This window comes from Phycodurus eques, chromosome 6 (assembly GCF_024500275.1).
Source record: "Phycodurus eques isolate BA_2022a chromosome 6, UOR_Pequ_1.1, whole genome shotgun sequence".
NCBI lineage: Eukaryota > Metazoa > Chordata > Actinopteri > Syngnathiformes > Syngnathidae > Phycodurus > Phycodurus eques.
This window is the reverse complement of record NC_084530.1, coordinates 22,794,359-22,810,663: the sequence shown is the minus strand read 5'-3', so window position 1 is coordinate 22,810,663 and position 16,305 is coordinate 22,794,359. Positions and strand designations below refer to the sequence as shown.

At 43.3% G+C, this 16,305-nt stretch overlaps 1 protein-coding gene across 1 annotated transcript in view; it reads right to left on the bottom strand.

The window, feature by feature from the left end:
• Nucleotides 1–16,305, bottom strand: part of znf827 (zinc finger protein 827) — a 112,953-nt gene that overhangs the window by 33,931 nt on the left and 62,717 nt on the right. Inside the window, 1 exon segment of the mRNA XM_061679290.1 lies at nt 8,896–9,171. Within this exon segment, the coding sequence (XP_061535274.1) occupies nt 8,896–9,171 (276 nt within the window).

Sequence of the window (16,305 nt, the reverse complement as noted above, 5' to 3'; positions counted from 1 at the left end):
ATTACTTGCAGATTTTCACTATTCGCGACAGGGCTCAGTCCCTATCCTCCATCCATCCATTTTCTGAGCCGCTTATCCTCACTAGGGTCGCGGGGGCGTGCTGGAGCCTATCCCAGCTGTCATCGGGCAGGAGGCGGGGTACACCCTGAACTGGTTGCCAGCCAATCGCAGGGCACATACAAACAGACAACCATTCGGACTCACAGTCACACCTACGGGCAATTTAGAGTCTCCAATTTATGCATGTTTTTGGGATGTGGGAGGAAACCGGAGTGCCCGGAGAAAACCCATGCAGGCACGGGGAGAACATGCAAACTCCACACAGTCGGGGCCGGGGATTGAACCCGGGTCCTCAGAACTGTGAGGCTGACGCTCTAACCAGTCGGCCACCGTGCCGCCCAGTCCCTATCCTATCCCATCTAAATCATCATTCAATAGCCAACAGTAGTCAATAAAAGGGCTTTTTTTATGATTCAGCTGAACGTGAAGGCAGGTTATTTGTATTTTAACATCAAGCTCCTAAGTGGTCAGACTGGCTTTTAATTTACCCGCTAACGAGCCCCAGCGAAATATCCTCAAAAGATGGTGAGCCCTGTTACTAAGCGGCAAAGCGAGGACAACGTGCGATTTTCACACCTCCGGCAGCTCTGGCGAGCTGGCGTCACGGCTGTTACCCGCATTGATACCACTCTGTCAGGGCGCCCTCGTACTCCGGTCCCCCTTCCCCGCCTTGCCCCGCAAACAGTGCCCATCTGCTGGCGTGCTTTTAGCTGCCGGCGTTGGGGACTACTTAGCCCAGCGTAATTGGCCCCCAGACACTGGCAGCCTGTTTTTTAAATTTATTTATTTTTTAAACAGATGTGGGGAGGTTGCATGATCGTCCAATGTTTGATATGAAAGCGGGGAGCGATAGAGTGCAGTGTAGGGAGATGCGAGGGAGGGGTGGGGGGTGGGGTGGGGGGAAGTGACCTATTTAAAAAAGGAATGATGCAACTCATGTTACTGCACAATGGGCAGTAATGGTGACAACACAGGTTGCGGTACTTTCCTGTGAAGTGAACACGGCTGCTATATCATGGTTTATCTTTTGCGCCCCTGCTACAGTATATCAACAATCTTTAAGCGATTGTTTTGGATGGGTTTTTCTAGTATACAGGCATATCCGAATTTAGAGTTGTGCGCCTTAAGTGTAGCCATGTTGTGTCACAACATGCTGGGGAACACTGAGCTATACTGGACATTGATGCAGTGTAATTAAGAGCAAGAAGAAGAGGCAGAGAAGGTTCCCTAAGAAGCTGTAATAATAGTCTTTCCCACCGAGCAGAGAGAGCTTTTGCTTGTGAGTAATATACAATGCTCTGCTTGTATGTGCTGCTGTTCTGTGTTTTAAGGTTTATTACTATTACTCTAAAATCAATGCTAATTTTTGTTCACCCGTCTCTGGTTATGTTAGCATTAAATTTGAAGACTTTCATTATTATATGGTTTGGGTGAACATGATGGTGTTTAAATACACAATGTTTGATTCTGTACCACCCCCCCCTCCCCCCCATGTGTCAATTTGTCAGTTTTACAGTAGACGTCAACCTGAACAGCCACTAAGGAATACTTATTAATGTGTGTTTAAATAAGTTTAAATGTGTTTAAAGCAAATGATAGGGGTAAAACTGTAATTTATAAGGCCGATTTTCACCTATTGCGGGTGAGTCTGGAACATAACCTCCGTGAGAAACGGGGATTCACTGTAATGATCACAACATGGGCGGCGTGGATTTCCTGTACGCAACTAAGACATATTGGGATGTTCTGGCCAAGACTAACCACACTCTGACTCTCCCCGCTCCATGTGATTTGCGTATTATGCATCCTTATTGGGTTATGGCTGCTTTGCCGCTGACCTTTTCCACAGTGGACATAGAGGAGAGGTGATTGTACGGACGCCCTTGAACCTCATGACTGTAATCACATGTGACTGTGAACGCGCTGACCTTTCCCTGGCCCCTTTCTCCTCATCCTCACCCTTCTGCTCCCCCCCATCCCGGGTCACTCCAGGGTCCAGACTCTTGTCAAGGCTGTCACTCTCCACAATCCTCTCCATCTCCCCTCCCTCAACCAAAGTTGCCATGGCAACCAGAGGCACTGCGCTCCGAGGACAGAAAGCGAGCGAGCATCGGATGACCGTTTCGCCATCTTTTGCCTAACCTGGGTCAACCAAGCAGGTATATGAAAAAAACAGTATAAAAGGGTAAAAATGACATGAAAGAAACATACAGTATACTGTCCATATACAATACAGTAGGTGGAAGTTGTACAACTAAAGGATAGATGTGCCTCCTACACAAAAAAACAACAACCCAACACTTCAGACACAAAATTGCCGCATCAGAGCTGTAACAATAGAATTGATCTGCCTTTGCCTTTCACACTGAACCCAGCAGGCTGTAACCGAGTGCTCTTTCACACAGCAACCCAGCACTGCTGGATTAGCCTATTCAGCCTTGTAGCACTGAGCTCCACTGGAACTGATGCATCATAATTATAAGAGCGAGAAGATGCCCCATCAATGTAATACAGTACCATGTTTTGCCAAATTAATATTTGTTGTTCCCACTGAGCAGAGAGAATATATGCCTGTGAGTGCTGCTGTATGCTATTCGTAAGTGTCGCTGCTCAGTGTGTGTTAAAGTAGCAGTTGTTTGAAGGTTTACAATTAGCGTAACATCTATGCTAATTTCCAACTTTCTTTAGATGAAATTATACGGTGAAGTTGGTGTTTAAATATACAATATTTAATTCTCTTCATTGGCACGGTGGACGACTGGTTAGCACATCTGCCTCATAGTTCTGAGGACCCGGGTTCAAATCTGGCCTCGCCTGTGTGGAGTTTGCATGTTGTCCACGTGCCTGCGTGGGTTTTCTCCGGGTAGTCCTCCCACATCCCAAACAGATGTATACTAGGTTAATTGAAGACTCTAAATTGCCCATAGGTGTGAATGTGTGTGCGACTGGTCGGTTGTTTATATGTGCCCTGTGATTGGCTGGCGACCAGTTCAGCGTGTACCCCGTCTCTTGCCCGAAGATAGCTGGGATAGGCTCCAGCACGCCCGCGACCCTAGTGAGTAGAAGCGGTGTGGGAAAGGGATAGATGGATGGATGTTTTATGTATCAGTTTTACAGTAAACTTCAGTGACAATGTTTGTGCGTCTGGTTGGTTGTTTATATGTGCCCTGTGATTTGCTGGCGACCAGTTCACGGTATACCCCGTCTCTCGCCCGAAGATAGCTGGGATAGGCTCCAGCACGCCCGTGACCCTAGTGAGGAGAAGCGATGTGGGAAAGGGATGGATGTATGGATGTTTTATGTATCAATTTTACAGTAAACTTCAGTGACAAATAGCTTGAAACTAGCATGCTTGCCTCTTATTCGCAGAAATGTGCAAGTGCGTCTTCATTTCCTCAAAGTGATGTTATATGATAGTTTCCCCACTCCTTGACAGCGAGAAAAAGAACAGGAGCTAAAGAAAGCTGAAAATACATTCAATACATTTAAATCATGAGTTTAACGCACGTGGGCGCATGAAAAACTATCGATAAAAAAAAAGGTTTTGATATACTGTAGTCTCTCCACAGTATAGCATGTAATTTCACCTATCGCAGGTGGGTCTGGAACGTATGCCCCTTGTAAACGGGTATTCACTGTAATTAGATTACTAGGACAGTGACAGTTGTTTTCAACACAACAGGGCAGGAGAAGTTAGTGTCATGTTTTGAACTTCACATCAGTCTCAGCATTGCAGGATTCCCAGGCCTTGTCCCGCTTGTTATGACTCTGTAACTACCTCCGAATATGATCTACAATTGTACTGTCTGAAGGAGAGCAACACAATGTCAGCTATGGGAATCTACAGGAACTCCACCCTGCAGCCTTGTTCTGCTCAATACGACACTGGCATAGAAACAGGAGTGCAGAACATTCAGAGAGATTCTCCCATTCCTCTGTCAACCCCAAACTGACAACTCTCTGTTGACCAATGCACCAACTTGAAACTTGACTTTATACCCCTATTCCTCGCATTGCGGAGCTCCCTTATACACAGGCTTTGACCCATTACTCACAATTGTACCACAACGCAAGCATGCTAAAAAAGTAGCAATGTAAGGACTGGACGTTTTTGATAGAATGGAAACGCCAATGATTGACTGGCCAGTCGTGAGTGTACACCGCTGCCACAGTCAACTGGGACTGGGTTCCAATCACATGCTCCCCTAAAGAGGACAAGCACTAAAGAAAATGGAAGGATAGATGGATAAATGAATGGATGGATGGCAGGAAACATCCCCCAAACATTGGTACTCAACGTACTGCAGGGTAGAAACAAGTATAAACACATGAAGTTATTCAAGCCACACACTGGAAATGCCAAATCCCATAGGACAACAATAGTGGAATAGGAAGAGGGCTAATATTTTCCTTGCAACAGCTTATTACAAAGTTCATTATGAACATGCCACCCAGAACATTTGTATTTTATTCGGACACTTTCCGAATATCACCCAAATGCTGAACTTAGCCTCGTTGGCAAACAGTTGACATTTTTAAATTGCCTGAGAGTCACTCCGCAGCATAGGACAAACAACACACTCCAACTAGACCTGGCTTTCACCGCTCATTTTGGACTAAAACAAGCAGGGGTGGAGTGATTTAGCACTGACGCACCAGTGTCCAGAGGCAAAATCACTTTGCAACATTACCAAATAACCAGGGGGAAAGTTTTAGTTGAGGTAAAACTAGCGTCTCATTTTCAAATTTTTGGCCTTGTTTAGGAAAACAGCCTAAAAAATTAAAGCAATTACAAAATAAATAAATAAATAAACAAATAAATAATTAAATAAAATAAAAAGGCTGCGCGGTGGACGACTGGTTGGCAGTTCTGAGGACCGGGGTTCGGGTCCCGGCCCCGCCTGTATGGAGTTTGCGTGTTCTCCCCGTGCCTGCGTGGGTTTTCTCCAGGCGCTCCTGTTTCCTCCCACATCCCAAAAACATGCATTAATTGAAGACTATAAATTTGCCCGTAAGTGTGAATGCGGGTGCGAATGGTAGTTTGTTTCTATGTGCCCTGCGATTTTGTCTGGCGACCAGTTCAGGGTGTACCCCACCTCTCGCCCGAAGATAGCTGGGATAGGCTCCAGCACTTCCGCGACCCTAGTGTGGACAAGCGGAACGGAAGATGACTGAATGAATAAAATAAAAACACAAAAACATTTACCACAATTTCTTGTGTATAATGCGCACCCATGTATAATGCGCGCCCCCAAAGTTGACCTAAAAATTCTGGAAATCCCTTCAACCCATGTATAAGGCATTTTATAATCCATGATTTTGCTTCTACCCATATGATTAAAACATGAAGTATTATCTGAAGTTAAGCACTTTATTTGAACACATACTTTCTTTTTATTTACTTGCTCTCACTTTGAGATTCACAGCCCTACTTTTATTTAGTAAATGAGAATACACAGTTGTGCTCATATGCTTGATTTACCCAGGCAGAATTTGTATGATGTGTACAATTCTTTTAAGAAAATATGAAGGACCACACATTTAATTTTATTTTAATGGGATTCAAATTAAACTGTCAAGCATTGTCATGAAACAAAACATAACCATAAAGAAATAAATGATGGTTGTTGTTCAGTAATCAGTCGTATTAAAAAAAAAAAAAATAAAATAAAATAAAAACCTTTCACAAATTCTGCATGGGTATTTAAACTTATGAGTACAATTGTACATATATGCACTCATATGTACCCCTGTCATATTGGAATGAAAGACTTTTACAACTTTTTCATAACCTCTAGGGGGCGGTGGCATCGCGGAATGAAAGTGTACAGCATTTCATAACCTCGAGACAGCGGCATACATTTATAAAATGTGAAAGTCTTTTTCATTTTCTCCTATATACCCATGTATAATACGCACTATTGACTTTGGACAATTTTCTGGGGTAAAAAATGCCCCCAAAATATTTTTACCAATGAAAGGTTATTCCCGGTGCCCTTGTTGTGATTGTACGGCATTGCGTGGAATCGTATCCGGCACAGTGTGCAGGCATCCTTGCTCTTATGGTTTTCTTGCCTTGCGGTATGCATTATTGGTTCTGTGAACATTTGCTATGGCGGCCGACACAAGATACCTGTTTGGAGTGCCTTTCATTCCTCGCATATTGCCGCAGGCGAACACAAAAAAAACGTACCAAATCTGTATCTCTCCAACGTGAGCTCTCTGGTGCATAAAACTGTCTTCAAAGTAGTTTGTTTATGCACCAGAGATCTTGTGTTACAAATCGTGAAAAAAATCACTGTGTACATACAAACATGTCAGTCTGTGTGCACCATATAAGGACTTGGTTAAGTGTACCACAGAAGAAATTGCTGTACTCCTTTCAAAGTGGTTCAGCCAAGAGTGCAGCTAAGAATCGAACTTGCTGGTGGTCGTACCCGCAAGACATCCATCCATCCATTTTCTACACCGCTTATCCTCACTAGGGTCGCGGGTATGCTGGAGCCTATCTCAGCTAACTGCAGGCAGGAGACAGGGTACACCTTGAACTGGTTGTCAGCCAATCGCCATGCACATATAAACAAACAACCATTTGCACTCACATTCATACCTTTGAGGACTTTAGAGTCTTCAATTAACCTATCATGCATGTTTTTGGGATGTGGGAGGAGACCGGAGCACTCGGAGAAAACCCACGCAGACATGGGGAGAACATGCAAACTCCACACAGGCAAGGCTGGATTTGAACCCCGGTCCTCAGAAATGTGAGGAGGATTGTACTAACCAGAAAAACACCACTGTAAAAATATCAATAGCAGTGCATGACCTGGAAGCGACTCCGCAAATTCTCTCAGTAAATGCAACCGTTTAAGAGATACCTCTACCAAGGACGTCATGTTGTTATTGTGAGCCGATTTACACTGAAACTATTGGCTATAGGTTGGCGTGTGGGTCAAGGAGTTTTTTAATAGTTTAACATTGCTAAGCACTATATATTTTTTTTATTACGCTTGAATGCGTGTGACCTACTGACTGCACTTTTAGTAGTCTACAGCAATTCCAAATAAAAGGTGCTCCTCGGTTTATGACGGCGTTGCGTTCGTACGACGGTGAAGCAACACGGAATGTGTATGCAATTCAGAATTTGCTGTAGTTTAATTTGTTCTGTAGTCAAGCTTATGAGTCAATTTACTCATATATCAAATCAATTTTCCCCATTGCAATGATTTGGGATTCCATTAATACGTGCCGGACCCCCCCCCAAAAAACAAAAATTGTTACATGTTTTTAATGAAGTAAAATAGCACTGTATTGCAAATGATGAAGTTTATATTTATCAAATAAACATAAAAACATAAAAGAGTGAGCCAGTCATGTTTACCACGCAGTTAGGCGAGAGCAAGCATCTCCTTCATGCTGCCTGCGAGTGTTTTCATTTTGTATTTGACTGTTTAGTCGCTTCACTAAACTTCTGACAGTTCATCGACAACATTTTTTGTCACTTCACTCGAGCGACAGTGTATCTGTGGCTTGTTCGCCACTCAAATTTTGGCTCGCAAACACACAAAATAAATAAATAAATAAACCAAAAGACGACTCATAACTTGAAAACTTTTCAGTTGAGGCACTCGTAAGTCAAGTTACCAATGTCTGAAAATCTAACAAAAAACTAAGTACGGCAGGAACTGAACTGAACATGTCTTCTTGTGCTAAGTGGAATTCTTGCGCGCTATTCATAACATTGAAACCATGTTTGGCGGGACGATCATAAACCTAGAACCCCCAGTACCATGTTTTGACTACTTAGTAGCCAGGGGTAAACATAATTTTGGCCTAACTAGTTTGCTACCGAGGCGGCACGGTGGGCGACTGGTTAGAGCGTCTGCCTCACAGTTCTGAGGACCGGGGTTCAATCCGGCCTCGCCTGTGTGGAGTTTGCATGTTCTCCCCGTGCCTGCGTGGGTTTTCTCCGGGCACTCCGGTTTCCTCCCACGTCCCAAAAACATGCATTAATTGAAGACTCTAAATTGCCCGTAGGTGTGACTGTGAGTGCGAATGGTTGTTTGTTTGTATGTGCCCTGTGATTGGCTGGCAACCAGTTCAGGGTCTACCCCGCCTCCTGCCCGATGAGAGCTGGGATAGGCTCCAGCACACCCGCGACCCTAGTGAGGAGAAGCGGCTCAGAAAATGGATGGATGGATAGTTTGCTACCTAATAACTGACATAGCAAAGTCTGGAGAACACTGGATTTTTTAACCAGTGACACAGTATCTATTTATCTTGTCCCAGAACATTTTTAACTGGATGGCCCATAGTAGAAAAGGTCCAAGTGGCATCTTCCTTATAGATTTAAGTCCCTTCTAAAACACAGGGTTTCTTGGTTTACGACTTCTGTTCCTATGGCGGAGACGTAACCACACGACCACATATTTTTACGCCGCTTCACAAATTCGTAGCCTTAAAACTTAGTATTTGGGGACTGTCATAAAACAAGGACCCCCTGTACTGCATTTTGATTTGGCTTTCAGTTTAAATGGTAGCCAGGGGTGAACAACATTCTGGCCTAACTCGTTTGCAATCTAAACTCAAAGATGACAAAAATCAGGATAATCAAGGATTTTTATTTGGGCCAGTGAAAGGGATCTGGCTATCGTCATCTGGATTTTCCCATGACATTTTTAACGTTATGGTGACGGTGCATAGTCAGAAACAGCACTTTCGTAAAAATTTTAAGTCTCATCTTTGATACAAAAATGTTCAAAAACAAGATGATGGGATGCCACAGTGGTACTACGACCTGATATTTACAGATCCTTAAATGTGTATTCATCCTACCTGAAAGCTTGATCAGCAACTCGGAGGCCACTTTCATGTTGATGTCTTGGCTCAGTAAGCTGTTCGCAGCTGAGGGGCTCCCTTCCCTCGGTTTAAGAGACCCAGAGCGTTCGGAAGCTGCTGCCGCGGACCCCGTTATCCCATCTTGGCAGAATGTCCCGGGGAAGCTCGGCTGGATTTGACACTGGGAGGCCGGTCTAGGACTTAAGGCTTCCTCTGTTTTGGGTTCTTCCTTCAGGTGGAAGGGCGACTTCAATGCCTCCCTCTGGTTGGCGGCTGTGGAGAGAAAAAAGATGGTGGATTTGTGTTTGTAAACCTGCAATTCCAACCTTATACAACTTGAAACGTTCTGGGTACCAAATTTGAGCGTACGTTTTGATTTGAGTTTGAAAAGTGGGAAATCCAAGGTTTCATTCCCCCGAAATAGTTAACCCTAGCTGAGTTTGCGTCATCCGTTTCAATACCATGCCAATACATGAAAAAAAGAGTGAATAAAAGTATCCCAACATGGTAACGATTTTAAAAGGCTATGTATAGTCCAGCATTGGTTCAAACCAAGGAAAGAAAGAAACAAACAAAAATCTGTGATCACCTTCTATAGTGCGACTCAAAAGCAACTCCCATACAGCTGACATAAATTACGGCTTCGTCATCCTTATCTGGCAATCTTTATGGGACGTAGCTTTCTGGAGCTTCTGGAGTGAGCTGTCACACCAACACTGCCACTTCACAGACATTTTCAAGAGAAACTGGGCCACATCTAATCCACCTTAGATGAATAATTAATAATTAGCCACAGAGCAACCTCTGATAGAAGTCATCTTTTTATCTCTTGTCGCATCTCATTACACACTGTGCTAAAACACAAATTTTTTGATAGACAACAGCTTCAAATTCAAGTAAAAAGTACACCGTGTTATGGTTGACTGTATGATATGCCTTAACTTAGACACTATCTCTCACAGAAATGCTCATGATGAGATGCCTGTCTACCCCCCGACCCCCCAACACCCGCCCGAGCATCTCACCTAACATCTCTAGCAACCATAGGTCTGCCACCCCCTTCATCCCACCTCATCCATCTGCACCGACTCAGGGCCTCTCTGATTAATGACCATCCATGCCTTAGGGGTAGAAGGCTCAGCAAAAAGGGGACAGGTGCTGGTGTTCCGGACCACCCGTGTGGCAAGTGACGCCACAGTGCCACACCATGGTAGGCCGGGGGGTGGGGGTTGCGTGTAATTCAAGAGGGAGAAAAGCTAGTGAGGGGGAAGGGCGGTTGGTGGTACAGTGACCTTCAAGTTCACGGGCAGTGGTTCGGGGGTCATAGCCCGTACCAGCTGGAAATGTCACGTCGTCAGATGTCGGCGGGCAGGCTAAGTATAACCTGGTCAGCACCTGGAAGGACGTCCTCTAATTAGAAGCGTGTCAGGCCATGTTGGATCAGACGGGGGACAAGACATTTGCTCCCCCACTTTACAAAACACACCTGAAAAAAAAACATGAGCAGATACATGCACTAGGATAAAAACAGAAGACAAATTAAAGCTGCAAGCAGCAATTGTTGGCCTGACGATGGGAAACTTCTCAGGATGACAGAGAAACATCCTGATCGCTAATAGCTGCTAACGGCTAGCAGAGTAACGTTAGGTACAGTAAGTGCCTAACGAAGGAAAAAGGGTCCTTTCTCCATGTACAGTGGTGCCTTGAGCTACGAGTTTAATTTGTTCTGTGACCAAGTTTGTAACTCAAATCACTCATATCTCAAATCATCTTTCCCCATTGAATTTAATTAAAATGTCATTAATGTGTTCGAGCCTCTCCCCCCCCAAAAATGTGTTTAATGACAAAAGTAGCACTTTATAATATTGTACTTTATAAAAACATACAACAATAGCAATTGAGATTAAAAAGAATTGAAGTTTTTAATCACACTTTGCATCAACTGAATGGCCATTGTGCTGCTTCCCAACTTGGCCAACTTGGGCAGTATAAGAAAGAGATGGATATAGTGTACATAGACATGTGTACAGTCTCTCAGCTACTCAACTCCTCGCAGAGGATAAAGAACATATGACTGTGAGTACTGTTATATTTAATGTCTAAATGTGTTGCTGCACCATTTGAGTTCAAAGATCAGGCTTGTTGTTTCCCATTTTCCATTATGTGTTAGCATTAGGATTAAGCTAGAAGACTAATGCCTAAACTATGTGATTGTTTTAAATACACAACATTCTGTATGTATTGTGAAGTGAGTCGAGTTGAGTTCACTACCACCATTAAATACACGTTCTGTATGTATTGTGGACTGAGTCAAGTTGAGTTCACTGCCACCATGCAGCACTTGGATATCAAGTTTGCACTAGCAAGCCAAAGCAAAAAAAAAAAATTCATCCAAATGACAACTTTTATCTAGAAAAGCTTGTAAGTCGGGTCACTTGTATCTCAAGACACTCCCAACCCAGTAGCTTCGTCCACTGTCCTCATGGTAAAGAAAGCCGTGATCATCAATTGCACTGCAGAATAGGGGCAGTGTGAGCAATCGCTCATTTGCATGAGACAGGACCGCGCCCTCAAAAGATGATTTCAAGCAGTGTGATAAGAGGACATTAAGTGTACTGTAATTCTGTATCCTATGTGTATTTTGATGGAAGACGCTAACAGACATTTTATTAAGATACATGGAAACGGTTTAAAATTGTGAAAAAAATATGCATTACATATAGGCTTTTTAAAGATACACAGGCACCCTGAGTGTAACAACTTTTGCTGACTCAGCTACAGACCCCAAATGTGCATTATCCTGCATTTCCATATAGCATTCTAATGCTTCAGGCGAACTTTTAACACCCTCCTTAACAAAAAGAACAAGTGCTCCACAGAAGTAACAGTTCAATCCCTAAAAAGCTCAGCTCACACTGTAGCCATTTGTCTGTCAGAATCTCACAAACACAACACGGAGACGAGCATTCAGTATTTCTCACGTCATCTTGTGAAGTGAGCTGAGAAGCAGACGGAGGGCGTGTTTCTGGGTGAGTAGCCTTCTCGAGTTCCGGAGTCAGCTCCCTTTCTGCCACCGCGACAACGCCATGAAATTTTCTGCGTCTTATCACATTGTATCATGCATTGGTGACTGTGGCTCTTCCTTGCCCACATGCGAGGGCATTGCAGTATCTTAACTGCTCTTTTTTCCCCCTTTCAATTCAATCTTGTGGCGGTGTATCTGAAGCTTGCTTGTAACTCCAATTTTGGTTAGCAACACAAAGCAAAATAAATAAATAAATAAATAAAAAGGACAGCTTGTAACTTAAAAAAAAACAAGTTGGGGCAAAAACCAATGTACCACTGTAAGCAGGTTTCTATCGTGCAAACGATGTTTTGAAAAAGTTTAAAAAGTGTCAATGTTATTACAGCATGGGAAGGGATATTTTAATGTTTAAACTACTTAACATAATTTTTTTATATGGCTTCTTTGTATCGCAGATTTTCACCTTTCACAGGAGGGTCTGGAACGAAATTTTCGCAATGAGTGGTCCGCGGTTTACAATGGTCCCGACATGCGACGCTTCCGAGGTTACGAAGGTTGTGCAATGAAGTTGAATGCGCAGCGGTGTAAGATTATGAGGTGATGCGTAACAAGAAGGCACACACAACAGCATTTGTAACAAAACACATTTTAAGGTGTGCATAAGTACTGGAATGGAATTAAAAGTACCTGTAGATAAGTGAATTCAAACTCCAGAATTAAACCCTATAAAGCATGCAGTCAAGCAGACTAAAAGAGGTTGTGGTGAAAGCCTGGAAAAACATTGCAGCGAAGACCACAGAGACAACCTGGCACTCCATTAGAGGGGAGGCCTTTATTTGTAACACAATTAGTTGTGTTTATTTCCCAAATAACAATACCATAACATCGGTACTAATCTTATTAGCATGTCCACCCATGTCCCTCTGCTGGTCACTTATTAAAATTAGTTGATTGACTGCATATCAATACACCAAAATTGTGCAGGCCCCTGCGATGTGACTATTGCACACACATACATTGCGATGACGAGGCTCAAACGATATATTGTGCAGCCCTAATAGATGGTTTACAAAACTAGCATCAATGTTCCGGTAATTACAAACTTAATTTATGGTTGAACAAGTGATAGCAACACATGCAGACAAAACATACAACAATACTCAGGTATATACTGTGTTCTTTATCCTTTGCGTAAAAAGACCAATATTAGCTAGTTGTGACAGTCTTCTGTTTCATCATTATCTATGTGTAGTATGTGTATATGAATCATACTGCCCGTGGTGGCCAAGGTACCATACCAGAAGGAGCAGCACAATGCCCCTTGAATTATCATGATGCAAAAATAGTTTAATTCTTTACATGCTATTTTAAATAGTAAATTACCATTATTCTTATTTTATTACTGTACATGTATGTTTTTATAAGGTACAATACTGAACAATTTAGTCTTAGTAAAAAATGCTGAACAAATGAACAAAAATTGTTTTTAGGGTGGTGTTACAGATTAATGACTTTCCCATTCATTTCACTGGGAAAGATGATTTGAGATATATATTTTGAGTTACGAGCATGGTCACAGAAAGAATTAAGTCGTAAGTCAGAGTACGACTACTGTATTTGGAGTTAAACCAGAGTTTGGGACAAAATAAAAGGACTCAGAATCACAAACACAACATGGAGACAAGAGCCCAGTTTCTCACATGTCATCTTGTGAAGCGAGCCGAGAAGCAGATGGGGGGTGGAGGAGGGGGTTGTCTTTCTGGGTGACTGGCCATCTCGAGCTCCCGAGTCAGTTCCCTTTCTGCCGCAGCGACAACGCTATCAGTTTGTCTGCGTGTTATCACAGCCTTCTGACACCTGCCACCAATGCTACATACATCGGTGTTCTTTGTGCGTCTCTGCCGCCTCCTGCTTTTCTCGCCTCGCGCCTCATCAGTCTAGCTGCCAGGCGCTTGTCCGCCGTGCCTCACCTCTCGCTCTGTGGCCAGGCCCGCCGTCAAATAACTTCATTAGCTTTCCACCTCTGTCACGCTGGCCTGCTCTCCCTCTAACAATTGGCTGCGGTTTTATACTGGAGGAAGAAGGAAAAAGCGCAGGACTGCGCCGGGCAGGTTTGAGAACCCAACAGGAGCTGACAGCGTGCTACACGCCGGACAGTGATACTGATGGTTGCAGAGGAGATGTATGGACAAGAGAGGTCAGGCTCAAAGGGCCTTCCCATGTGTGTGCTCTCATGCGGAGCAGGAAATGGGAAGGCTATTCAGATCCACGACGTATTATATATAGAGAGCGACAAAGGAGACAAGGACTCTAAATATATCAAGTACAATGTCACCCAGGACAGACTGTTTTCATTATACCAGTAGTACGCCCACTTCATCGCACTTGCCCACTCTATTATGAATATTTGTCCATGCGTTTTGACCTTTTGTCTACTCCTGTGCTACGTATTTAGGTCACCAAACCATTCCCCCGCTATATCATGGTTCACCTATATCGTGGATTAAACATCATGGTACTTTGAGTTACGATTCGAATACATTCCATGACCAAGCTTGAACTCAGTTTACTTGTACGTATATCAAATTCATTGAAATGCTATTAGTCTGTTCCAGCTCCCCCAAAACCACCACAATTGTTTTTGTTATGAGTTTGTTACAACCATCCATTTTCAATACCGCTTATCCTCGCTCGGGTCGCGGGCGTGCTGGAGCCGATCCCAGCTGACTCTGGCCGAGAGGGGGGGGTACACCCTGAACTGGTCGTCTGCCAATCGCAGGGCACATATAGACAATCATTCACACTCACATGCACACCTATGGGCAATTTAAAGTCTTCAACCAACCTACCATGCATGTTTTTGGAATGTGGGATGCGTGCCGCCCTGTGTGTGTGTTATAAAGAAAACTAGCACTGTATAGTAACAAAATAAAAGTGTAACGGATAGACTGGTTTTAAGTATAATTAATAACTTCTGTACATACTGTAATATTTGTGTGCTGGATATGTCCAGAGTGAGTTATGTCAGGAGCTGGAGTTCGGATGGCTTAGTCTGCGTGTAAGTGTCTGGGGCTGAGTTGGTAGCTGACAACAGCTCAAGTGCTCTCTCATTTTGTATTTCCCAAAACCACCACAAAAATTGCCAAGATTTGGTGCTTGTTGCTTTTTTGAAAAATAGTTGCTAAAACAGTGTTTCCCAACATTTATTATGAATACTGAAATAATGAGGGTCTTGTCTCAACTTACTCACACATTTACTTGGTATAAAATATGTACCTGTTTAATTAAACACAAAGCTGATATACCACAGGAAGCAGTGACTTATTCTGTTGTGTAAATGGCAAAAGATAAAACTTTTATTGTACCTTCTGCCATCTAATGGGAGAACATTTCATTGTTCTGCCAGTTATTATACATCGCTGGCATAGATAGATGAACAAAATATATTTATAACTAATTTAAAAAAAAAATAAGTGAAATTGGATAACTTCCCACAGCACCCATGATGAGCTCTCATGCAGTGATCGGAAGATTACTTTGGAAATGTAGTTGGTTACAATTACAAGTTACCTAGGACAAAATAACTATTAGTAACCATTTCAATTACTTTCTCAAAGTAATATAACTAATTACATTTGATTAAATTGTAATTAATTTTGAATGAATGCATCAACAGGACCCATAGACGATTTTAAAACCATGGATCATTATTTTTTATTATTTTTTGGAATTAACCACCATACTAAACTTTGTGGCGGCACGGTGGACGACTGGTTCGAGCGTCAGCCTGACAGTTCTGAGGGCCCGGGTTCAATCCCCGGCCCCGCCTGTGTGGAGTTTGCATGTTCTCCCCGTGCCTGCGTGGGTTTTCTCCGGGCACTCCGGTTTCATCCCACATCCCAAAAACATGCATAAATTGGAGACTCTAAATTGCCCGTAGGTGTGACTGTGAGTGCGAATGGTTGTTTGTTTGTATGTGCTCTGCGATTGGCTGGCAACCAGTTCAGGGCGTTGACAGCTGGGATAGGCTCCAGCACGCCCGCGACCCTAGTGAGGAGAAGCTGCTCAGAAAATGGATGGATGGATGGATACTAAACTTTGTAAATTAGTTTTTTACTCTTTTCTATGTAGAGCATGTGGAAAACCACCAAACCATACAATACCATGTTGACCTAATGACGAATGTGCCCAATTGGGCAATATCATTTAATATGACAAACCATCCATCCATCCATTTACTTTACCACTTCTCCTCACTCGGGTCGCGGGCTGCTGGAGCTTATCCCAGCTATCTTCAGGTGGGAGGAGGGGTACACTCTGAACCGGTCGTCAGCCAATCGCAGGGCACATAGAAACAAACAACCATTCGCACTCACATTCAC